Below are 26,056 nucleotides of genomic sequence, written 5' to 3'. Positions count from 1 at the left end.
TGTGTGAGGAGAGCCACTGTGGTCCAAATACTGTACTTATCCTATTACTTGGAGGGGAGGGGGGGGGGGAGCGCGGAGAGATAAGAGCATTTTCTCATCTGCTCTGCTGAATTAGAGGGCACAGATTCTGTAGGCGAAGACTTTTATTGGCATCTCTCTGCATATCTGCATGTGCGTCGAAAATGAGAAATAAAATGCAATATGGGAAAAATGAAAAACAATTCCCAGAAAAGATGGAAGAAACTCATTTTGCCGGGAATCTGTGTGCGTGGATGTGACGAGAGGACGTTGTTTTTGCTCCGACGGCCACCTGGTGAGACTACAGTCGGGTGGAGGATGTGAGCAAGCCTTTTTCCCCTCCATTAAGAAGCCATCCTCTCCCACCACCTCAACTCATCCCGCCCCCTGAAACAGGGGCAAGAAGTTGTCAAGATTCTCCACCTTTGAGCCGAGCCCTTCAAACACGGGAGGCAGCCCATTCCGCGATGAGGATATCAATTATAGATAGGGGTTACCACCGCGGCGGAGGATTGCAATGTCAAGACGGCAAACAGACAGCTGTGGAGAGCTGAGGATCTTTCTATCAGATGTGTGCTGATGTACGTGTGTGTGTGTGTGTCCCTTGTTCGCAGCATCATATTGCTGTATTTTCACCACTTTCTCCAACTTCAGCGGCCGTCGGTCGGTTCACAGGCCGCTCAGAGAGCTAATAGTTTAAGTTTTCGTGTCATTAATATTTAGCTTAGCGCTGAGTGAGCCGTCCATCTCCCGGGCTGTGTGAGAGTTGTGATAACGGACGGGGAGGGAAGGTCGGGCCCGGTGTTGTACACAGAGCTTTCGCATCCCGACTCTGGGAGGCTTAACCAGCCAAATCAGTTAGCGCCGTTCAGCTGTGAGATGTGCACTCCAGCTTCTGAGTCCATTACCAGCGTCCCTGGATCCAATCAGGAATCCGGGCAGCAGTATCAGTCGATGCCTGCAGCCCCTGACTCTACTGTAGCTTTGACGCTGTGCACACACACACACAGACACACACACACACAGGGGTTGTGGGCTGATAGGAGGCATTGTGCAGGATAGCACAGCTGCAGTTGATGTTTCTGGGATCTACTGAGCTTAGAGGAGAGAAACGCTGAAAACTCTCACAGCATACAAACCAAGAGGCCTTGGTGTTTTGGTGTGTGTGTGTATTTTCCTGTGTGTTGGGTTTCCCTACAAGCAACGCTGGTCCTGGAGACCAACAGGGGTCAAAGGTGAACACTTCACTGACCGCAGGAAGTGAGAGAGTAAATACGCAAACCAGCTGCTAAACGGCAGCAAGGAAGCACTCGGTTCAGAGGTTTTCTAAACTGTTTATATCATTAAAAATGAACATTTTGTGCACAATTATTTTTGCATTTTGATTTTTTTCTTTAAATAATTAAAACAAAATTAATATGAGATTTTTATTGTCTCTCAACACCGTTGAGGCCACTACAGCGCTAACAAAACAAACTTCAGGAATGTAACGTTTGCTGCTATTAATGCTATCAAAGTCGCGTATTGCTCCTTTAAATGGGTGCTACTCACTTGTACCAACTGCTCCTGCGTGTCAAACTCCCGGCAACAGTTCTCCCAGTGGCAGTTTGTCTCATAAACCACCTCTGGCTCCTGTTTGCTCTCGTCCTTGTCCCCTTCCTCCTTCACCAGGGTCATCCCATCCGGATGGTCCTGAGGAGCAACAGCGGAAAACGTTATAGGTAACACAAAGATGGGAAAATATCAGACTCAAGGTAAAAAAATACATATATATTTAAATAAATTAATAATAAAAAGAAACTGCCTTCCTCTCCTCTACATAAGTCCATCCAAATCTGTCACTTAAGTCATTTTTTACAGTCCCGCTGGTTAACATCTGAGGCACAGCCCCAAACGATTTGGTCAGAGGTCTCGGCTACAGGGGCCCCTGTGAGTCCGGCCCTCGTTTGGCTGCCCGGGAGAAAAAAAAGTGTGGAAGAGCGGAAATGTAGCGCTGAAAGCCCCGCTCTGTGTTTGAGGGGTTGTTATACGACAGGACCGGGGCGAGTATTTGAGGAACCTAACCCCCTTTTCCTGCTCCAGGTTGCTCTATTAGCCCAGACATATTTCACTGTCAGTGGAGCGGGGAGGCGGTGTGGGCTAATATACGGGAGAGCCGGGGCTTCCACCAACACACCTCCAGGCTCAATCTGCAGCCACCTGAATATCGACTGTAATAAGGTTTTTTTCCTGCGGCTACAAACACTTACTGTTATCACATTTCTCTTTCCAGCCAATAAAAAAATTTGATTAAACAAAAGCAAAAAAACAATTTCCTTCGAGTCTCCCAAAGATCAATGCGTTGTTTCGTTTTCGGAAACAGCGGCTGATAAGAGCCGGGTGGGAAACACTAAGGAACAGCAGATAGATAAATACACACAGTGGCTGGTAAGCTTGTCTACTGTTGGAGGTGACCACTAATTATATTCCTATTCTACTGGAATAATCTAAAAAGAAAAACCTCGGATTATGAAGCTGAAGAATATATTTTGATATTGCCGATTGATGTTGACAACCCTCACCTGTACGCTCACGGCGCCCGGGCTCGGCAACTCTTCCTCCGGCTTCATTTTGGAGCGTTTGTGGTGCATCGGGTCTCCCGTGCTGCTCACTGCGGATTCACTCGTCGGTTTGGTCTGTGGGGGGAAAATATTTCAACATTTATTGAATCATAGAGATGATTTAACGTCATATTTTACGGATATTTCCTTAAGTTATCCTCGATATTATAATTAAAAATGCATGCGGTGCGTTATAAGTCAATCAATCACTTACTTAATCAAGCAGAGAAAACAACTGCGGTTGAATCGTAATCAGGGCCGAGCAAGAGCTCTAACTGGGCGAATGGATCACATTCACTGAATCACATTAGCTCCTCTAATCACAGCAATTAAAACAAACTCAAAGAACCAATTCAATGACCCATTCACTGAACCACTGGATGACCCGACTTTGGCCCCGGCCTTAAATTCCCCCTGAGGGGAATTCTTGCTACATACCGAGCTCACAGGAATAAAAGAATGAGGTTCTGGAAGAAGAAGACTCCTGTTTTTATTGTATAAGTTAATATTTTTCTCAGAAATGTCTGTTTCTGTAGCATGTGACCATGCTCACTGAAACACATGAGATGCAGCCGTGGCCCCAAAAGCAATATTCTGCTCATTCAGGAGAAGGAAAAGGCAATTTTGGTGAGCCCATATTCGAATGAGGGACACAAAACGCGAGGCGATTGGAAACAGCAGGGAGGACGGGTAATGAACATTGAATATTTACTTCAAACGCGGGCCCGCACATAGAGTTAGGGCTGGGGACGGGGAGAAAAAGCCCCTTTGGATCCATCCATCCATGTCAATATTCCCTCTCTATATCCTTGCTCCCTCTCTAGTGATTAATGGAGTCAGCAGTGGGATTCTATGCTAACAAGCCCCTTGTTGTTTGCTGCAGGCGCGATCTGGGCCGGAGCTCGGCAGTCTAAAAACAAGAGACAACACAAGTAGGAGGAAACTCCCAGGAGATGAGGAGGCGGGGGAGGGGAGGAGGAAGGGAGGGGGGGGGGGGGGACCTGCCGTTACCATGTTAGCTGGCTGTGTTTCTCTGAGACGTGGCTGGCATGCGACGCCGCTATCTATTACCCGTGATGATGAATCGCACGGGCGCCCGCCGCTCTCACCTGTGAGGAGTCGTTGGAGAGGGCCGAGCGCTCGCTGGCGCTGAGCCCGGAGGGGGGGATGCCGGGTACGGGCCGCTGGGTGGCGAAGGCCGGCGACGGGTGGATGAGGGGCGGGCTGTGGCCGAAGGCGGAGCCCACGAGGCCCGGCTGGCGGCCCATCAGCTGCTGGTGCACGTGCAGAGCCACCGGGGTCGGAGGGTAGGCGAAGCTTAGCGCCGGGCTGGAAGGAAACAGAAGGGTTAAAATAATCAAAACACACAACGGCAGCAATGCATCAGGAGCCAAGCCAAAAAAAAAGAGCGAAGGGGGGAAAGACAGTGAGTAAATGGATTGTTCAGGGTAGCTTCTCCTCCCTAAGGACAATCTGACAGGAGATGGTGTGGTAATGCTGGAACCACGGGGGCTGCCGGCGAATCCACCGCCAATGGATGTTGGGCTTGTTAACACGCTGTGAATTATCGTGTGGTCATGTGTAAGGAGGTATGTCATTCTTCCACTGGGCGAAACGATAAAAACAAATCGGCGGAGTGTGTCGTATAGCCATGTAAATAAAGGGAAATTAGTTCGGTCCAACCTGCAGCTAACTTTGTTTATCCTCAACATCCCAGAAGCCGCCGAAACCCTCCTCCGGGGTCCGCGTGAAAACCAGCAGCACAAACACTGGGATCTGTGTGGCTTCGACAGCAGCGGGGCCTCCATTCATCCTGGCGCTCGGCTTCTCCGCGACCCATACGTCTGCTGATCTTATTACGAGGCGAGTGGAAATCAATGGGCCGAGACACATTTGGGGGCCCATCCGCTTGTCATATCACTCATCAGTCTGTTGGCTCTGGCTATTCGGGGTCCTGTCACCGGGACAGTGGGCCGAGCGCGCGCCGTGATTGATCAGCCTCTCCGTACAGATCGCTGATCAATGGTGGGTGGGGGGGCGATGGATCGTTCTTTCCCCCCCCCTTCCTCTTCTTCTTTGCTTTCGCTTCCCCAGCTCGCCTCTGGTAGCGGCGGCGTGATGTATGTGATGTTTCCGTGAGGTGGACCGGATGACTGACACGAGCCGCCGGGGAGGCGAGCTGACTGGCTGGCTGGGAGACCGTCACCCACACGGGGCTCTGACACACACACATTCTTACACACACATTTCTTTCTCTTGCGTACAGACTGCATTCTAACTACGGGGATTTTCATGGTGTCAAAATGGTAATCAATGATATTGGAAAATGATTTACAGCATCCATTTCTCAACGGAGAGGCTGCTGTTTGATGCATCTTTGGCACGTTTTAGTGCCTGAATGACCACCTCGAGAGAAACGCAGTCAATCAAAGCTCCTCGAAAGACCTGACAGAAGTTAGTCTTTATACCTTTAAATGGGATTTTAATTGGAATAAACTTAAACTAACATTTTGGGACAATCTTTTGTTTTTTTAAGAATTAAAATTGAGGCAGAAAATGCTCAAATAGCCAATTTGTTTTGCCCAGAAAAGCTTGAGAAACCTACACTTTTTTCAAACCCTGCAAACTTTTGTTAAAGACTTGACATCTGAAGCCCAATCCGACCTAAATAATGAAGGAAATAATAATAAGATGAAGGACCGTTCTCCAAACCCTACCTGATGGCTCCGGCGGAGAGGTGACCGTAGGAGCCGCTGGTGGACGAGCTGGAGCGAGAGTTGTTGAGCATGGTGACCAGAGAGTTGGGCGAGTTGCGGATCATGGTCTGCAGGTCGAAGCTGTGCTCGGAGAGCGGCGAGATGGGCAGCGGGCGCTTCCTGCTGGGCCGCGACGGCAGCCTCGGGCTCGAGAAACGAGAGTCTGCGTTACGAGGAGAGAGAAATAGATCGGTAAGCTTCTGGAAAAGAAAGACTAAATTAAAAAATGAAACTGTTTTTTTGGAGAGGAGAATTAAATTCATAGAAATGAGATGAAAAAACTTCACCCAAACTCTCACCTAATCTAACCCCAACAGATGACATGTTTACGTCAATCACCAGACAAAGGGCTCATCCGAGTGAGTGTTCAGCTGTCACTTGATGCACTGCTTGCATTTCATCCGTGAGAAAACATGCCTTTTATGTTGGAGAAATGCTCCGACTGTGTATGGTAATATTTAATCAAGTCCAATTTGAGTCCTTATTCAAATGCAATCAGTGTTGACTGGAAATACTCAACACACACAAAAAAAGAAGAAGAAGAAGGGGGTTTTGAAAAGGTAAAAAGGCGGAAAAACCGGCGCAACCATTCTCTCCGAGGCACACAATGAGCCACGGGTGGAGATTAAAACATGACTTTTGTTGTCTTTTCACAAACAAGACAGGGGGGAAAAACGGAGGGAGATGGAAGGAGGGCTGGGGGGGGGTGAAAAGCGCTGAGGGGATGTCGCGCTTTGTGCGTGAACTGACACAATGACTTTGTGACTCAAGACTTGCAAATAAAACATTTTGAGTTATTTCATAAAGGCAAACAAAACCGGCTCACGCAGCCCCGATAACCCCCCCCCCCACCTCCATATTTACGTCCCCCACAATCCATCCATCTCCCAAACGTAAACGCTCCATCTCTCGTTTGACACATCCAACGATTACCGAGCGCTCCATTCACATGGTAATCAGAGTGTGTGGATGTGTGTGTGTGGATGCGTCTGCGGCGGTGGCGGCGTTCTGGCATACGTAGGCCTGAGTTCTGACTACCGCTGTAGCTGTATGGAGAGCAACGCCCCCTTTACATTGTCATTGTATGGAAAAATCTGTCTTTTTATGTCTTAGTGATGAGAGGGGGCAAACGTATGCACATACAAATCCCTGAGCACACACACCGTTCCTAAACACAATGTGGTTTTTCACTATTTCATTCAGCGTGAACCAGAGATATAATCCTGCACAAATACCATTTAAAAAAAATCCCTGGTTTGGACGACATTTGACACTTTTTTTTTTTTTTAAATCAACGAGCGAATCCTCCTAATTCACCACAAGTGAGAGACTGCCGAAAGGAGCAGGGCCAGCGTCCCGCCAGCGCAAAGCCTCATGGGAGCGGCGTTTATTAATGCGCAGCCCAAATGATGAATCGGCCGAGCGTGGAGACGGAGAGAGGAGCGTCCCGGCTCGTCGCAGGACTGTCCCTCTAATTTCCTCTTGATTTATGGACGGGAAGACTGGTTACGCGCCGCGTCATTAATTCTTGTGGCCAGGGAGGGTTCAGACACGGCGGACTGACGGCGTTGGAAATGAAAAATACAAAAAAAACTGGCTCCAGAACTGGGGTTGAACCCTCGCCGACACACTTTGGGGGCCACCTGAGAGGGCCGACTTTTATTTGAAACTTGCTTTAGGAGGAAACAATTCTTGTGACATGAATATGACAGTAATCCTATTTCTCTACCTTCGAAAGATTATCTGTCACTTTTTGCTTATTGAAGTCGCTTTAGTCAATTACTGGCAATCTACTTTTATTTTATAAAAAAAGGCCGAAAAGTCTAATCAATACCTACGACTAAATGGTTTGTTTGCATCAAACGTGAGCTCCAGTGGAGACGGAATAGCAAAGAAAATGAAAATGAACTAATACACACTTCCGTATAGTGATCTATGAGAGCTACGGCGCTAATTAGGCAGTAGGAAACGTAGACAATAGCCCATTAAAGCACAAATGGGCAGGACAGGCCCATTGTTTCATTAGCACAACTCTCTCCGAAGGTAATTACACTGATGTGAAATAGACTAAAATAGCCGCGGTGACGTTGTAGCCCAGATTATCAGCCAAAGCCTCTTGATTGACTCTCTTCTTTGTATGTTTTTTTCTTTCTTCTCTCCTTTCTGGAACCCAACAAAGCTTTAAAGTGTTAATTCCACAGCCGTTTTGGAACACACATTGTTGAAACATGATGAGTTATTACCAGCAATGATCACAGGCGCTTTTTTTTTTATTTTTTTTATTTTTTTAAGTGAGGAGCATCGCATCTCCACTTAAATGTGGCCCTAATTGTTTTGTTTCAGTCTATTAATCTTTAAAAAGTGACACAGAAGAAAGGATTTCGCCAGTGATGAATGGCGGGACATTCCAATTCCCACTTAATGGCAATTAATTTTCTGATACCCGCACAAGTTTGGCTAGTTTTAATTAGTTTGTTCGGAGGAACGCGGGGAACTTCACCCCGGATTTCCATGAAAGCGGCGTCTGCCTGACTAAATACATTCTCATCAAAGGGAGTGGGGGTGATCCTGTCTGACCCCTCTAAGATTCAGTGTGCGTTTAATTTCCTATTTACACTTTAAAATAACTCATTAGCATAAGTCCTCTGCACACAGCCCCGAGTCCAACACATTAAGACAATAGCTCATTTAAATGGTGTCAAAGTAAAGTTGCGGGTCCTTTCCTCGCCGCGGTGGAGCTGCAGCTAAATATAGTACAAGGTAGGGGCGTTTTAGAGGTGCAATTCCCACTGGGACCACCCATGCTATCATGTGCAGGTATGCACTCGCAATGCTTAAAGGTGGGATCCCAGGAGGCCGGGGTTTGGTGGGTCTCTTTTCACCTGCTGGGCTGCGAGTGGTTGACATATCCAGTGTATAGATTATTTATAACTTAAATGTCTTGTTGAAGCAATAACTCAATTTGAATGTGCAAATATGCTACATATTGTGATGGCTGGAGGAGTCTGCAGGGCCTGCAGCCAGCTCATCAGACTTGATGACTGGCACCTGGTGGGGTGTGGTTACCAGGCCGGAGCAGAGAGGCTCAGGTCTGGGAAGCCACTCTCTCTCTGCACTCCGGCCGGGTCGGGTCTCTGGGGGTTTTGGGTCCTTTGTTTCTTTGTTTAGTGGTTTGTGTTGGTTTGCGTTTTCTTGAGTTAATTACTAGAGTTCATGTGTAGTCTCCACCTTTTGTCCAGTTCCTGGAACACGGAACATGGCAATATTGAAAGGCTGTGATATTAATGCTGTTGACTGAAGACATTGGTTGATCTGCATATCAATGCTTCATGGATTCTTTTTTTATTTTTTATTTAAATCACCAAATGCAGATCCACAGAAAACCACATATCTCTAAATTTGGTGATCTTGAATTCTTTAAAAAAAAATAGTAACAATATGGAAAAAACTGGCCTCTATATACAAAATCAAAGATATTATTCCATAAATCCAACTCGGCAGCACTGAGGGTGAAACTCCCATCGTCCCTAAATCTCACACGCTGACCCTGAATCAGTCAGACCTCATATATGGAAACAAATAGTGGTCCTGGATCATAAAGCACCAGTCGTGAGTCACATGCGGACTTACTCTCCATCGCCTGCAGGTACTCCATGTGCAGGGCGCTGGCGTTGGCGCCGGCTGTGGACGCCACGGAGGGGAGCAGGTCGGTGGCGTAGGGGCTACGGTGGCCCGCCAGCAGGGCCATCTGGTGGTAGTACTCGGCCGTGGTCAGACCTGTGTGAGGGGCTGGAGAGGGAGGGGGAGGAGAAGAAGGATGAGGCGGCGATGGAAACAAAAAAAAGAAACACGACGAAGGCGAGCACCTGCGCTGCATTTTAACAAACCTGCGTTCATTTACATTAGATGCTAATCAGCTCAGCAGAACAGTAATGAGCACATTAGCAACACCATCAAGTTAAGCAAAACAGCTGCACGGGGAGCGTCACCTGAAGTGGGGAGCCTCGCTGGGGATTAGCGGATGCTTGCTCAGAGATTACAGTGAGTGTGCATTAGCGTTTGATTGATGCGCTCACGCCGAGCTCGGCAGAACTGATCGTCTCACTATACGATTCTTCAACAGCTTCTCACTGTCCCTTGATCACTTTGGAGAGAGTGTGTTTATATATGTGTGTGTGTGGTAAAGAGCATGTGGGCTGACACATCCTTTGCCAGAGATGCTGCTTGTGTGTCGTTACACATCCGGGGCTGCAGCCTGCAGATACAGCGCCCTGCTCCTTTTCCACCGTGCTCCCTTAAAACTCCATATAGGCAAACAAAAGGCCTAAATCTTGCCCAGACGCATTCCGCGTGCACAAAAGACACGAACGCTTTCTTGCTCTCCATTCCAAGTCGTTTCCCTCCGTTAGTTAGTAAGTCCTTGAACCGTCGCCTAAAAATAAACATCTGTGTGGTGGGCTTCCTTATGCAAATATTCTAAGAGAGAGAGAGGGGAAAGACTAACACTGTGGTTTTAGATGCAAATATAGAATCGGTTCAGACCCACAGAGTGCTGCAGATCCCCCCCCCCTAACTGAAGAAATAAAGAGAAAATAAAGAAAGAAACACTGTATGAGAAGATTTCCTCTTAACGCTGGTCTGTATGCCTGCAATATGCATCCATGATTGGTTGAATGAATGTAAGAAAAAAAAATTAATTCGATCTGGGTATTATGTCTTCAGTGGAAGGGGGGGAGTTTCTTAATTGTCTGTGCTGTTCCGCCTTAGCTTTGCTTTTGCATTCAAACATAATGTGGCCCATTCAGGATCCAACACGCAGAGAAAAGGGGCTTTGCAGAATTTCTAAATCAGAAACGTTGGCATCCGAGATCGATCCTGGGGGCAAAGGAATGGGGGAGTGTGGGGTGGGGGGGGGAGGCAGGCTGTCAGTGTGGCACTCGGGCAGAGATGCGCCTCAGGACCCGGTGAGCCACCGGGTGCTCCTTCAGCATTACAATAGGATCAGGGGCAAGCTTACCTCTGAACCCCGTCTCGCATAGAAAAAAAGGAATATTATGCGAGGGAGGAGCACACACACAAAAAAAAAAAAGAAGCAAATGTGTGGCAGCGAGAGGGTGGCACTAAATCCCACCCACTTTAAATCTCCATTAGATTCTGTTAATTAATTCATCATTATTCAAATGTACATTTCGGTGGGAGAAAAAAAAAAAAAAAAAATAGCACATTGAAGAAGGAGGCTCCCTGTAAGCGTGGTGATATACTAACAACACAAAAGCTGATGGGTTAATTAATCACCGGATTGATTAAAGGACTAATTAGGTGCCTCATTCACAATTCACAAGCATTATGAGCAGAAAGGGGATCATGTGGTAGGTTGGAGGAAAGTATTTTGATTTAAAGCGAGCTGAGAGCGGTGCACATTATGTCGCGGTAATGGAAAATTAGAGGGTGGAGATCTTTGAGCTGGAGGATATAGTTCCTACTGGAGAGCAGGAGGGTGAGTGAGACTCTTGGTCGTCACTTAGAAACAGCTTTTAACAGACCTGGATGGGATGGAGTCGAGTGTGTTGGCGTGGAGGAAATACCCCGTGCTATCTGCTGTTTCAGAAATACACTTCAACACGAGACGGGGAGCTAAAGTGTCTCTGCTGCTGCGGGGTCAAAAGGTCGAACGGCCCTAATGTGTCATTAGGCAAAGACCTTTTAAGGTGATTGTATATTTGGCAAATAAGCACTTTAATGAGTTGACTTTTTATAATGGGACTGTTTTTTAGTTTTTTTTTACATCTGCAAAATCTTAAAAAACAAAACAGAAAATGCTATAACAATTGCAACCAACAATTATTCTGTTATTTATTTTGCAATTAACCACCTAATTATCCATCCTATAAAATATCTAAAAAATAGGGGAAAATGTGAATCACAGACTCCAGAGCCCAACGTGATGTAAAAAATATACCCCAAAAAATAAAAAAAAACAGCAAATCCATGCATTTGCAAAGCTGGAAACAGCAAATATGTGTTATTTCTTAATATATGACCTAATTAGTTCCTCTCGTTTCAGCACCACTAATTACGAAACTCAAATCATTTAAACACTACCAATCATTTCACCACACAACGCTATTATCGTGGGATTCTTCCCTTTTTAATGAAATTGTTATTTTGTGTCAGGTTTTTTTTTATTTAATTGACTTCCCAGTCCAAAGGAACTCAGGAAATAAATGCTCCCTGTAGAGCGCCACAACAAAACACCCCCCCCCCCCTCACCAACCCCGGACTTGAATCCGACCCTCCCTCGGTAACTGTACGTGACCCTGCCGCTCACTGATGCATCCTCCAGAGGTCTCTGACATGACTCACAGATCAAAAGGATTAGCCTCCCCCCAACCTGCACCACCCCCCACCCACATGGATCACGCTGCACTCATAATACTCCCATCCACCTCCTCCCTCGCTCAGATAACATCCCACCAACCCCTGGGTCTTAATAGAGATGGATCTAGTTGCCTCTCACCTGACCTCCTCTGATCTCAAACAGCCATTGAACTGATATAGAAACCCGCTAATAGCGATCGAACCTCGCAATCATTTTTTACGGCACTCCCGAGGCTTTCGTCGCCCCGATCCCGCTCCTCTGGGGAGTTGCGTGCAGATGTGCGTGTCGGCGTCGGTGTGTTGTTTCACTTTACTCACCATCTGCGGGGCTGAGGCCCCGGGTGGCTGACAGCACCGAGATGGAGGGGCTGCTGTGGAGCGAGCGGATGTAGTCCATGTATGGGTTGATGTAAGGGTGCGGAGGGTGAAAGGGCGACTCCGCCCCCACGGAGGGGTTCCGCTGGGGCGAGATCCGGATGAGGGAGATGTCGGAGAACGCCGGACTGCCCGCCAGCCCGGGAGGCCTGCGGTGAAGAAAACATACAAACATGAGCACATAGTTCAGATGTTCTACCAACGTAAAATAACACACTTTCGTTTTCTAACGAAGCTCTTATGTCACCAACATGGCGTAAACAACGAATACACCAGGATTTCACCATCCCGATTCCACTCCCCGTGGGTGGACTGGCAGTGGCGAGGCCAGACAAATGGACCGTGACACTATCTCTCTGCCTCCATCTGCGAGGCGGCGAGCAGAGCGCCGCATTCCAACTGCTCCCTACGCAGACATTTCCTCAGATCAAAGGCAGCTTTCACCACTGTGTCTTAATCAGAGGGAAACGTTAGACCGAGCTCACCGCTCGGCCAGGCGAGCAGACGCTGCACCAGTTTGCATGGCTTCCAACTCGGCCCTGAGCAGAAAAAAAACGCAAAAAGACGCACAATCTTTTTCTTTGTATTATCAAAAAACCTTCTCTGTGTGAGATGTGAAATAAAGTTGAGAACAAACTTCTTAGGGGCCAACTTTGAGATGAACTAATTTGTCTCCCTTCTTATAATTGGCTGGGAGGGCAAGGAAACTTCATAATGATGGCCTTCGCCACAAAGGCCTTCCCCCGAGGATGTGGAGAAATCCACATATCAGCCAGACATTAACAGGCTAAGAGATTAGACTGAATTAGCCCCTCCACTTCTCTGTGGCTCCCCAGTGGACCGGTCTACTGTGACAAAAGACCCCAGGAGAAGGGGAGGATGAGCCGAGCGGCGGGAGGGAGGGAGGGAGGGAGGGGGGAAAAAAAGTGAGGCTTTTTGAGAAGGAGGTGAAAAAGGGTGGGAAAAAGACGGGGAGGGAAAAGAGTGAGAGACCTGGCACAGAGTTTGTCCCACAGTGACCTTGAGGAAGGCCAGGGGAGCGGAACAGCCCAATTACGACCTCCGCCCCCGTCCCCAGATCCCCCACCGGCCCCTCTGTCCCTCCACTTCACAGCCCCCCTAATGAAAGAGCTCAGGCCGGGGCCAATAATGAGCGCCGAGGAGCGGAAACAACACTCGGGGACAGACGGACATACGTGTCGGCATTCACACGTACAGACGTCGTCGCCAGGAGATTTTCCTGTAATGAGCCCAAAGGGGTCATGGGATTTTTTTTTTTTTAAAAGCATGTGACGCCGAAGCAGGTGTACGTGAAAAACGCACTCTCGGGAGAGTCACAAAGTGTGACAAAAGTCACGTAATGTTTGTTTCTTTCATCGCCTCCATTTGATCGCCACGTTTCTGCACGTCACCCCCCCCCCCGTCGAGAAAGAATTCACGGAGAGATTGTTTTTACTTCCTCCACACCTTGCAAGTCAAGCGAGGGGCGACCCCGCACCTCGAAACAGGTGTGTTTACGATAAGCAAGTCATGCGCCCACATGCCACCATTACACGCCTCATTTACGCGCGTGCTTTGATGTCATTGGCCACGCCTCTCACACACACACACACACACAGAACATACAGCTGCAGGGAAACACACACAAATAACATGCTTCATCACCGATGACAGCAGGTGACATTTTAATACACAAGTCGTTTAAAACTTCCCAGATATACGCGGGTCCGTTGAATGGGAAAATACACTGTTGCCCATGAAGCTGGAATCTTTAGTTTTTAGACAGAATTCCTATTTAAATGCATCAGTACTCACTTTTGACTTATGATTACATTATGAGTCCCAATCGCCCAGGTATTCATGCAGAACATTTGTTTGGTGCAAATTATTCCAACTCTATGGGCGACCAATATGTCCCTGTCATGTGACGTTTTAGACATTTTCAGTGTGGAAACAAGACCCCTCTCTTTCCCTCGTCTGGCCCTGTTTGAGGAGAGCCAGACACCCACTCCGGCTGCCATGGCACTGATTAACCCTGTCATGCGTTGGCTGCATCTCCCTACGCTGACTCTGGCTAAATGCCGCCGCCTTGGCTTGTTTTTCCAATTAACTTAGCGAATAAGAGCAGAGCCCTGGAAGGCCGGGGCGGGAGGGTAAGAGAAAAGGAGCACACGTGTTGATTGGTGGGAAGACGGTGGAACGGGGAGATTTGGAAGGTGGAAAGGGGGAGGAAAGGTGTGGAGGGAGGGGAGACAGTTAGAGCAGGAACAGTAGTCAGGAGGAGGAGGAGTGTGGAGATATGGATGGAGAGGAGAAAGAGGGGAGGGAGGAAAAGGAGGTCTCCGGGGGTCGGCCAGGTGTGAGGGGATTTGAGTCGGACAGGAGAGAGACGGATGGTTCTGGGGAGCGCGTTGTGCGTCTCCGTTAGAAACCAAGAGAGCGTCCGATCCTCGGCGTTCAGCTGCTCTCTGCAGGGCCGGGATCGTCTTAGCATCTGCCAGTGTGCATTAATCAACATGACGAAAGGAAGTAATCTGTGTGTGTGTGTGCAGGAATGTTGTGTGTGTGTGCGAGTAGGTGTGCAGAGAAGTGGCGTCTTAGTTACACCTGATTTAAGATTCACATCAAAGCCGTACCGCAGGCTCCTCCGTCTTACCAGAGAGAAGGAGAAACGAACGTTTCCCCTCACTCCTCGACTTTATAATTCCTATTAACCCTCAAAGAAGACAAACACGGCACAAGGAGAGACCGAGCTCCCGACATATGGAAGCCATTTCCTTTCACGTGGCCCCGCTTAAACCAGCCAGCGCCTCTTTAGGATATGGCGTGTTTACACGAGGCGGTCTGTGGATTTTTAAACTCTTATTTCACCGGATGAACACACACTTGCCAAGGGTAAATATGCCCCCCCAAAAGACTTTTGAGGGGTTTTTTTTTCGCGGACGGGTGTGCGTTGGTGTAAACGGGCCTTGAATCTTTGTTTGGAACAAGGTTATATCAACACTAATAATTCTTTTCGGGGGCCGAGAGCTGCCGTGCGGCGACGGTCGACGGAAACAGAAGGTATCATTGTGGCGCGGCGGCGAGACCCGGTCGGTGTTGACACAAGCGGTCGGCTAAAAACAGGACCCGAAAATACTTTGGAGCTCGGGCACGAAACGGTTCTGAGATGAAATCAAAACGTGCACTTGACAGAAAAAGGGTACAGGAAATTGACGAGTCTAAATCCAATAATCCAGCAACTGAGAATGTTCGTAGGCCATCGCTTATTTCCACGCACAGCTGCCGAGCGCTCCAAGAAGGAGATTTGGGGAAAAGAGAAAACAGCTTGAGGAGTCACGATACTGACCAAGTCCACCTTAAGATCCACCAAGAAGACAGTAGAAATACGTCCAACATCTTTATCTTGGGTTCATATGAATGGGAACTTCTATTCTGCACTTATTTGTAACAACATTCACAGCGTTTTACTGTGTGATGTAATTGTTTTTTGTATTGGGAGGATGTGCAACATCTGTCCTCATGTTGGTAGAAAAACAGAAAACGTCCCCCGATCTGTCTTGACACATCCCCTCTCTGGCCACTAGGGGCTGAGCGAGGTGGGAACTGGGGTTTTTTGGAGGGAACTGGGATCAGTCAGGTGTCAGGTCCTCTCCTGACCGAGGCTGACAGCATCACGCACCCGTCTCCTCCCCCCCCACCCTTCCAACCTCACCTCGATCTCACCACCTCACAGAAACCTGCCCCCAACCCCCCACCCACCCGACCCACCCAGCCACAGCGCGGGGCTGGCACCGCTCTGAAAGCCTAAACCAGAGAGGAGGAAGAGAGGGGCTCCTGACAGCGGAAACAGAAGCACTTTAAAGCTCCAAACCCTTTCACCGAGATCAAAGGGCCACAGGAACAGAGCCAGCTGAGACCCAAGGAGGGAGGAAAGGGAGCTGAGACAAGGGGAGAGAGAAGACAGGCACACCGAGAGACAGACACAAACAGAGGAAGGTAGACATATATATATTCTGGGCTCCTAATGATTCAACAGGGAAAGTCTTCATTAAGTTCTGCACATTCCAGTGAGCTCATTTTCCATATTAGTGATGACAATAACAGCACCGGTCCAAACTACTGGCCTCTGGATCTGAAAATGAGGTAAACCAAAAAGGTGGATTCCAACCCAAGCCAACAATTTCCACTTTCTTTTTCGAAAATAAACCCAATGTGGACGCGTGTTGCGATGCAGATGGCAAATAAAAATGTCATAAATCTTTTAGAAAGCTGCCAGCGACGCTGAGAAGCCAACTTTCTTGAACCCTTGACTGTTTATTTTGTGGCTAGCCATTTTGGTTTCTGGGGTTAAATAAAACTCTCTTGTACCAGAGCTTTCAAGCACATCCCATGGTCTTCGTGGAGCAACAAGTGTCCAAACCGTCACGTGTGCTGATTATCTTAAATGGATTTATAGTTCCCGCCACATATACCTCCAGCTCTTGCCGATGGATTGATGTCGTCACGGCAACGCCGCTGCCGATGTAGCGTGCTCAATCTGTATTCCAGGAACCTGTTATTAACATTAACAGCCGCTGCTTTTTTTCCTCTTTCCTCGTGGCTGGGCAGAGCAGGCGGCAGGTCCGGGCATGGCACGGCGAGGTTGCCAGGCATTCTGGGTAACTATGTTCACCCCCCCCCCCCCCCCCCCAGAGCTGCGAGGGTTCTGTGTGTGACCCCCTGACATCAAAGGTCTGGGTGGGTTCGGGGGGGAGGGGCTTTCCTATTCATGGTCACATCAAGCAGGATTCTCTCTCGGTGGGACTCTTCTGGAGGCGTGCCAGACATTCCCATGCACTGGTCACACACACACACACACACACACACACACACACACACACACACACACACACACACACACACACACACTGTCCAGTTGAATAGCCACCACTCTCCTTCAGTTTCTCCCCCCCTCTATGTGTCACACTCACATTGTCTACATGTAAGCACTCGGTACGTCCCCGTAGGCACGTATCACTTCCACGCCGCTGGAGTGAAAACACGTGTTTATCAACAGGAGTCAGTGAGCGTGACGAGTTCAAGTCATAACAGACGGGTCCAGGTGTCGAGGGCTCCGGGTCTAAGTTCCCGAGTCCCTAACCCGCCGAAGGTACATCTAAAAAACACTCCTCACACTTCAGCCGAGTCGTGCTTTATCACAATCCACAGATCTTTTTTTTCCGCTCATTCCAAATTACGAAACGCAAACATAGTTTTGAAAAAGTTTATGTTTGGCTGTGCGGCGCAGCGGGAGTTTTTTTTTTTTTTCTTCTTTTCTTCTACGGTTTCGAAAAAACCTTTTTCTTTTTTCTTTCCCACACTGCAATTAAATGTAATTCCAGCCACCGAGATAAGAGCCGTCTACCAAAACGAATCAACAGAGTATAGCGAGGGAATGAAAACATGAAAGTGAAATTACACAAAATGAGTCTGCCTTTTTTCCTGTTATTTCAAGGCGGCTGGAATCAGGGAACAAACATTTTCTTGTCCCTTTTTGTTTCTCTCCCATGCATGAATTTGCCTCTTTTTTTTTTTTAAACAATTGTTTTGCATGGACCCCTTTTTTTCACATTCATCTCCACTTTTGACTTGATTGAAAACAAGTGGATTAGCGGCGCTCTCTCTCTCCGTGTTTGGAGTTCCTCTGGCATGCCCCGGGCGAGAGAGCAGACAGGAGGGGACTCCCGGGTTTTGAAGTGTTAAACTTGTGAAAACAGGGGAGGAAGCACATCTATCCTTCCTCTTCCTCTCCAGTAACGTCTCGATGGCCCCGATGCCTTTACACAGAAACTCAGCTGACGCCTGCAGCTAAACAGGGTTCAGGTTCCACGCCCTGCCGACTCGGCTACCCCGGCAAGTCCGGGTAATGAGGGCGCATGTCCGAGTATGAGCCCCCCTCATCTCAGGTGAGGAGGGGGGGAGCGAGTGTGGCCCTGGGCTGTGGTCCCCCCCCCTCCTCAATTCACCACGTCACGCTGGGCTGCTGAAATGAGCAGCCGCACGGATGGGCCTGAGCAAATCACAAACAATACGCAACGCTACAAGACAGCGGAGACACACTGCTGGAGATGGTTAATCCTTCAGACAGAGATCTGAGGTAGTACAACAGAAAAAAAAAGGGGGGAGGGAGGGAGGGAGGGTACACAGAGGGAGCATCAGGTACATGAAACAAGAAAAGATATATTTCCTTCCCTCTGCCCCGAAAAATCTCCTTTCCAGAATGAAATACGTCGCGTTTTTCCTAATACATGCTTCTTGTCGAGGAGGGGAAGGGAAGGAAAATCCGGACAGGCGAGAGGCAAGTGCTGGTGGGAAAGTGAAAAGACACAGCCTACTTTATTCTGGCCATTTCATCCATCTTGTTGGACTAATAAAATGTCATGTGGAGCTCCATGATATTTAATCATGAAAGGGCCGGGTGCGTGGCGGTGCCAAGCTCAGGCTCGGTGAAGCTTTGGGAGACGTAAAAGACAGACCTGTGTACGGTTGTACCCAAAGGAGGATGTTTCACAAGTGACAAAAAAAAAAGATTCATAATAAGCCTTTGTCTGGGAAACGTGTACGCTATAGGTTTCTCAGCTTTATTTAATCCCTTTGAATCAACTTTTTATTCCTAATGTAGCAAAAAACGCTCAAAGACAGATGTCAAAAAAAAAAATGGACATGCAACGAAAAGCTCACATTCTTACAAGTAGCTGAGTGCATGACTGGACATATTTGTGCATCCCCGGAGGGAAAAACACCTCATAGTCTGACCCCTTGTCATAGACCCCTTGTCAAAAAAAAAAAAAAAAAAAATTGGACAAAAGTCAAGTGTCATGGGAGACCGAAGTAGCGAAATGTTTTTTTGTTATTAGATGAATGTATCCCACTATCGTAATGGACGCCACATCTGATAAGGTGCGATAACAAAGGGCTGTGAGAATAGAATGGCTTCATGTGATATGAATTAATTTGCATTGGTAGTGAAAAAAAAAGGGAGTGTGACTCAGGAGATAAACAAATAGCGAAAAAAGGGAGGCGCAGGAGCTGCAAGGGAGGCCGTGAACTCATTTCCTCTTACATCTCCGACCCGCTCTTCAGCTGGACTGGAGGTATTTTAAACACGCCGTCACATCTGACGTTGTTGCGTTTGGGTTTCTTAAATCATACGTTGAAGGGCTTTGACTGGGAAAAGATGGAGAGAGGGAGGAAAGGAGAGGAAAAGGGAGGGAGGATGGAAAATGAGGAGAGCCGGAGAGAGGATTTATGACCCTGTTCCCCTGGTCTCGTTACTTGCTGTAACTGGCCCCCAGAGTGGGATCGCAGGGTCTGAAACCCACAGCCCTGAGATCAGAGTAATGGAAATTCCACATTTCTGCACTGCTACAGCATGACGTCTGTAGGGCAAAGTAAGAAAAAAAAAAGAAAATGAGAAGAAAACTGACTCAATTTCAAGAGAATAGTGATAAAAGTGATAATTGTGCATTAGGTAAGGAGCAAAATATCTCCTTTGTGAAATCAGCGTTTCCCCCCCCGGATTCATCCTTTTATTTGTGAAGAGAAGCAGACGTCAGGACGGCGGCCGCCCCGAGGTTGAGGAGGCGATGTGAGGAGGCGATGTGAGGCGGCGTGCTGCCAGAGCCCGGGTAATATCTTGACAGTCGCCGCTGTTCTCTAATAGCTCCCCGCCAATGAGGGGAGGGTCTTTTACAAAGCCAATTAAGAAGAAGCACGGCTCGTGAAAAAAAAGTGACAGCCTGCCACACCCATCAAGCAACGTACCACCGAAACCACTGAAGGCCGAACGCTCTTCATGAATGTGATACATCAGGCAGATCAAATGTTGCTTTAGGTACGTCTCGTGCTGCTGCCGCTGCGTGATGTTTAGAACGAGAACGAAGGATAAAATTCATCTATTTCGCTTAATTGTTTCAGTCGTTTTTTAAGCATAAACACAGAACATTGTCTGGTTCCAGCTTCTTTATCATGTATTTTTGTAAACTGACTATTTTTGGATTTAAGAAAATAATAAGAATACGAAAAATATATTATGAATACGTCACCTTGGGCTCTGGGAAATGTGGGAGATCAATCAAGAAAAACAACAGGCAGATTAATTGATAATAAAGAATAATAATTAGTTGTGACGGTTATTTCGCAAAATATAAATTATTAGATGTCTGAGATTGAAAAATGGAGTCTGAACTGTAAAAGGGTCGTGTTTATATTTAAATGGAAAATTATTGTTTAAATGCATTTCATATTTTTGAGAGAAATAACAGGTGCAGAATTGAAAACACTTCTTTTTTTAAAATGCCAAAAATAAATAAACTGACGCTCAAACACTGATGAGAAAACATTTCAAATGTGAGTGTGTGTGTCAGCATGATACACACACACACACACACACACACACACACACACACACACACACACACACACACACACACACACATTAGCGCAGAGCTGTTGGCACCTGCCTGTTATCTCTTCCCCTCAGACCTGGTTTTCCATTGTGCTCCATGGGAGAGCTACAAATTGAGATCTCAAACATGAAGAGGGGGCAAATGACTCGAGTACAGAAAAATCAAATCCACTAATGTGTTACATGTGCAAATTCACAGGCCTCGTATCGGAGATTAATGTATTCCCCCCTTTTATCGCGACGTACCTTTTTATTTATAATGGAGCCTAAAATTAAATTCAACCAAAGGACTCACCCTGAAGAAATGACAATGAACAGGAAATATATGTCGAGCGGATAATCAGATTTGCATGAATAAAGAAAAAAGTGTTAACGTGAGGAATCATTTGTAGGATTCCTTTATTTGACGTTTTTGTGGTTAAAGACATACTAAACCATTTAGCAAAGAAGAAAAAAAAATGTGATATTTAATAACCGGGGAGGAATAGGACGAGACGCAGAGCGGCAGGAGCAGGAGGTAATCCTAGCCTGGTAAGTAGAGGTTTGGAACATGTCTTAACAGATCTCCACGGGTAATGACTCAACCCTAAAACCTTTACTGGTCTTGTCAAATATCTGCTGTGCCAAACTCCCTTTTCCCCTCTCAACCTGCTGGATCCATCATTCTCAAAATACACAGGTGCCTTCAAAATATTATGGTCCTGTGCAACGGCTGAAAAGAAAAAAACTACACTGCCCATTTAGGCTTCTGAAACTGGTGTATTACAAAAAAAAAATAGATATACTGTAACTTCAATCTGCCAGCATTTCTGCTTAGGCATTTATCTCCTTTCTCTCTAAATCCTGAAATTGCCTCAGAAGAAAAAAAAAAAAAAAAGAGGGGAGAGATACTTCCCCCCCCCCCCCCTCCTCTCTTCGCACATTTTCACAGAGTGGTGCACAACTTTCTTTCTTCCCCCTTTTTTTTTTTTTCTTTCTCCAGTGAAAATTGAAGAGGCTTTATGTCAAATGCGGCTAAAGCCAGCCTCTCCATATCAAACAACGCAGCGCGAAAATTACTGTGGCGATGATAAGGCTGCCAGATAGAGTGGGAGAGGAGAGCGAGGGGTGGTGGGGGGTGGGGGGGACTGAAAGGAAGTGACTCTACTCAATTATACTGCAAAATTGGTATGACTGAATATTTTTCATTCAGGTGACTGATAGTATCAGTGAAACTGCAATGCAGATAAATAAAGGAGCCTTCTGTCAAGAATAAACACCATTAATCATGAAGCCAGCTACTGCGTGACCGCCTGTCCCCCCGACTTACTCCATAGAGAAAGTATTAAAGAGGGGGGGGGTTGGGGGAGGAGAGGGGGGAGGAGGGGGAGGGAAACCAGTGACTGCACCGGAGAGGGCTGACCTATGAAGTCACACAGAATGGGTTTTGGACAGTTGGAGAGGAGGATGAAAAAGTGGCCTTCGTCTCCCCCCCCAACCCTCTGCTTTTTCCGGTGACAGCGGCCGTAACCTGGACGCAAATTATCAGATGTGATTATGAAATAATCATCAGTTTCCTCGTGTAATTTATGGCTCCGCTTCACATTCTGTTTTAGTCTAGACAATATTCAAATGTGAATATTTACGGCTAAGATTTCTGTCTTTTTTTTTAATGAAAAAGTCCAGTGTCGTGTGTCGTGACTAAAAATGGCAACAACAAAAAGATGTTGAAGTCCGGTAAAGATGCATTGAGGAGGCTGCACCAAACACAGCATCTCCTCCAGCTCCTACAAAAGCTACAGTGGAGCCCTTTTGTCTCTGCCATTGTTTTTGCGTTATGCGTGCGCGTCCGTGTGCATCGCGATGCTCGGCCTCGTCCCATCTGGAAAGGAGGTGTTGAGATAAGACTGTGGTCTTTATGCTAAGCAACACGCCGCTCCTCTATGCCCAGATTGGGCACTCTGACAACAGTTTATGTAAATAACAAAACACCCATAAAAAAAAAAAAGAGAGAGAAAAAGGAAGAAAATAAGAACCATCTCCCCGCCGAAGGCAGAGGACAGCGAGGGGGAAGAGTTATACGCAAACGGCGTGAAATCGCCGAGAATGTCTGGGTGCCTACGGAAAATAACATTCGGAGGCTGACAAGGTGATTCGCTCTTTTTACGTGAAAGCAACAGCTCACGCAGGCTTTAAGTCAATTATCTCCTTCCTGGTCCATCATGTCAGGCTGTGCAGCGATGACAGAGACGTGCAGCAGCAGCTCTCGCTCTCTCTCCCCTGGTACCTCCAGAATACCTTCCAGTCAGGCCGAGGCCCGCAGCTGAACAAACACTCCTCAATGAAATAATCACCACACACACACACACACACACACACACACACACACACACACACACCTGCACCCGACCTCCACGCTGACAGAAAACACAGTCCATGACTTTATACATGAGTCACACAGCAAGTTTTTCTTTCTTCAAAATACTTCTTAATCTGTTAATCTGTGTATAATTTTAAAACAGGAATTCTTATCATCTAAAAGGTGATTTAATTGTTCATTTTGTGGTTATAAGTTCAGATGCTTTAAACAAATACATTTATTCTAACATTTATTATAAGAGACTAGCATACTAGGAAGTTTTTGATCACACATCCTCAATCAAATCAAAAAGGTTAAAGCTCACAGCTTTCTGTTTGCGTCCCAACTTTACATACTCCTATATGAACTCTTGGCTTTTTTTTTTGCCTAATTCTATTCCTAAATCCACACACACACACACATGACTGCGCCAAAAGGTTGTGAGTCAATTGCTTATCCCGTAAGAATGTTTTGTTGTTTTAGTGGGCTCTATTCACAGCACGAGGGCCGCGACTCCAAAGCAAACTCCCGATGCTGATAATTGACTTGTGACGAATACCTCCGTTTGTTCCGAGCGGTCGCCGCGGTGACCGAGAGCCGGCGCTGAGCCGCATGAGAGGGCTGTTTTGTTTTGCTGTGTACCGTGGTCGGGGCAATAAAGCTGGAATGAAAGGAGCGGTCTCTTCTCTTGCCCCCACCACCCCCCCCCCACCCACAAACTCCCATTAAGCCAGTCCCGCACAATGGTGGTGGCAGAGGGGACCAGAGCTCCCATGGAGAGCCTCCTCTTCACTGATCAATGTGTTTATTTAAGCAGGAAGCATCCTCTCCGGAGCACGATGGGCTCTTTCTCCTTTTGGTCGGGGGCTTAAGGTCAGCGGTTTTCAGACCAGAGGCATGTAGAGGGGAGAAGGAAAAACACTTCAGGAGAGGGAAGTTTTTTGCTGCTCCTGGATCAGTGCTTAAGGCTTTGCTTAAGTTGGGAGGAAACTCAGAAGAGGCTTGTTGTTAGTTGGCATTGGTTTCATTATAAACTGGGGTTGCTGAAACTCTCTTGCATGTGAATATACGAGTACTCAGTAGAGCACGAGAAGGACCCCCACCCCCCCTCCGGACCCCGAGGCTTTAATATTGAATGGCACATTGGTACCTTCCCCACAAGAATTCATAAACTAAACGATTAGCCTCTGTCTGTAATTGCGCTCTCCCTTGCCTAATAGGGGAGGTGAGGTAAAGAGTGGGGAGGCGAAAAAAACAAAGGACAGTTAATTTGTGATTTCCTCTGCTCATTTGAAGGCAAATTAAGTGTCAAACAGCTAATATGGAGCATATTTCATTTTATGAGCTTTTAATTTAATTCTACCGCCTCATATCGCTGGGGCCCGTTAGCCGCGCTGCTAACGTCTCACGCCTCTCGCCTGGAAACCGGGGGCCATAAATAAACATGTTTCAATTAGGCCCTTCACGGTAATAGGATATGATTCTGTTCATTTGCCACGTACGGATGGCGGATGTGTCACCGCGGCGGAGAGGAAACAAGCTGCTGGGCGTTTTTTTTTTTTCTTTCTTTTTTCTCCGGCCACGGACGCCCGGTGGTGACTGGCTTTTTGCGTGCGTGGCAGGGGGAAGCTGGCTGGATTGATGGAACCGCCGCGGGGCCAACCCAACTGTAATTACAGGCCGTAATGAGAGGCTGCATGGGGAAGTACTGCAATAATAGTCCCTGTGTACTTAGGCATATCTTTGAGAGGGCTAATAACGATTAATTCTGCTCACCGAGGAGAACTTGTCCTAAAACAATTCAATATTTCTCCATAAGCCGCCTCCTGTCCTCCGATTTCCCCCCGAAGCGACGGCTGTACGCCGAACGCCTGTATCCGCTCGGCCCCGGCTACAAGCAACATCGCCGAACCCCCATGCATCACTTTTTAAATCCTCGGGGACGCTCACTTTGTTTTTTTGGCCTGAACTTCTACGGTTGGAAAGTTCGGCTGAACCTGGAAGTGTCATTAACTCTTAATTCGCATCAGGTGGTTGGACGCCGGCTGTAATGGCCAAACTGATGAGCGCTTCTTCTCACAGAGGAATTCGGTGCTGCTTTTTTAATCAAGCAGGCGATATCGCTGGTGAAGTAGTGGAGGTTATTTCTGCATGAAACCCACGGAAGTTCGCAGATAAAGTGTGCAACTGGATTTAAATAAGGCCGGCCGCTAAACAGCTGTCTTATAATAATGACAAATAGTTTCCCTCAGCGTAGCTTGTCATATTAAACAGCTCTATGCTTAATGGCGTGGATAAATAGGGCGTAAGTAGCATGGCGGAGCGGCGCCGTGTTTTCCTGTGACAGCAAACCAAGCGCACAGATAACGCCTGTCCGGACAGAGTGACTGAAGACGCCGGCGCCGCGTAACTTCTCCCCCCTTAATTCAATTCCCTGGCTCTGTGTTGTCCCTCCACCCCCCTCCTCCCTCTCTCCCCTCACCCCCCCCCTCCCTCCCTAACCTGTGCTCCACATCGTACCAAAGCACTCCTGACGGATAACAAGCCGGGCTGTTTGTTCGCGCCTATGTTGCCGGCGCGTGTTCGCCCCATTATCTCTGCATAAGCTAAATGCTAAATTATATTTGCCATTTTGTTTGCAGTGACACGGGGCATCAATCACCTCCCTTTTTTTATTTCCTCCCCCCCTCCTCCCTTAGCTGCAGCCCCCTGAGCAGGAGATGAGGGGTTGAGAGGTAGGGTGGGCCGGAGGCGGAGGGAGAGGGGGGGGGCGAGCATAAAAAATTCATTACGCTTAGTGGCACATCAGCAAGGGAGAGATATGACTCCTGAGGAGGAGAAGGGGGGAGTTGATAATGATGAAGAATATCAAACATAATGCGGCCCAAGTAGCTGCCCCATCCAATTTGTCCTCGTCGCGCGGTGATCGCTTCCTCCGTGTCTGCGGGTGAGAAGCAGGCGCCGCCAGGACGACGAGGCGTCTCCGAGCGAAGCGGTTTGGACGCGGAGAATACAAATAACGGAGGGAGTGAAAGAGACAGAAAAGAGTGACTAAAAAAAAAGAAGAAGAAGAAGAAAAGAGTAATTTGTGTGTGAGTGTGTGTAAGCGAGCGAGCCGAGGGAATGCTTTGAAGCTCTCCGC

General features: G+C 47.5%; 1 protein-coding gene across 1 annotated transcript in view; it reads right to left on the bottom strand.

Moving 5' to 3' along the window:
* The window catches only part of gli3 (GLI family zinc finger 3), an 83,035-nt gene that overhangs the window by 10,494 nt on the left and 46,485 nt on the right, over positions 1–26,056 (bottom strand). Inside the window, exons 5-10 of the mRNA XM_084033237.1 lie at positions 12,071–12,276; positions 9,005–9,163; positions 5,336–5,537; positions 3,728–3,947; positions 2,580–2,693; positions 1,570–1,710 (exon numbers count right to left, since the gene is read on the bottom strand). Of these exons, the coding sequence (XP_083889363.1) occupies positions 1,570–1,710; positions 2,580–2,693; positions 3,728–3,947; positions 5,336–5,537; positions 9,005–9,163; positions 12,071–12,276 (1,042 nt within the window). The remainder of the gene's footprint in view (positions 1–1,569; positions 1,711–2,579; positions 2,694–3,727; positions 3,948–5,335; positions 5,538–9,004; positions 9,164–12,070; positions 12,277–26,056) is intronic.

The sequence above is a fragment of the Eutrigla gurnardus genome (assembly GCF_963514095.1).
Source record: "Eutrigla gurnardus genome assembly, chromosome: 18".
NCBI classification, from domain to species: domain Eukaryota; kingdom Metazoa; phylum Chordata; class Actinopteri; order Perciformes; family Triglidae; genus Eutrigla; species Eutrigla gurnardus.
Note: the sequence above shows the minus strand (reverse complement) of the source record. Positions and strands in the feature narration are given on the sequence as shown.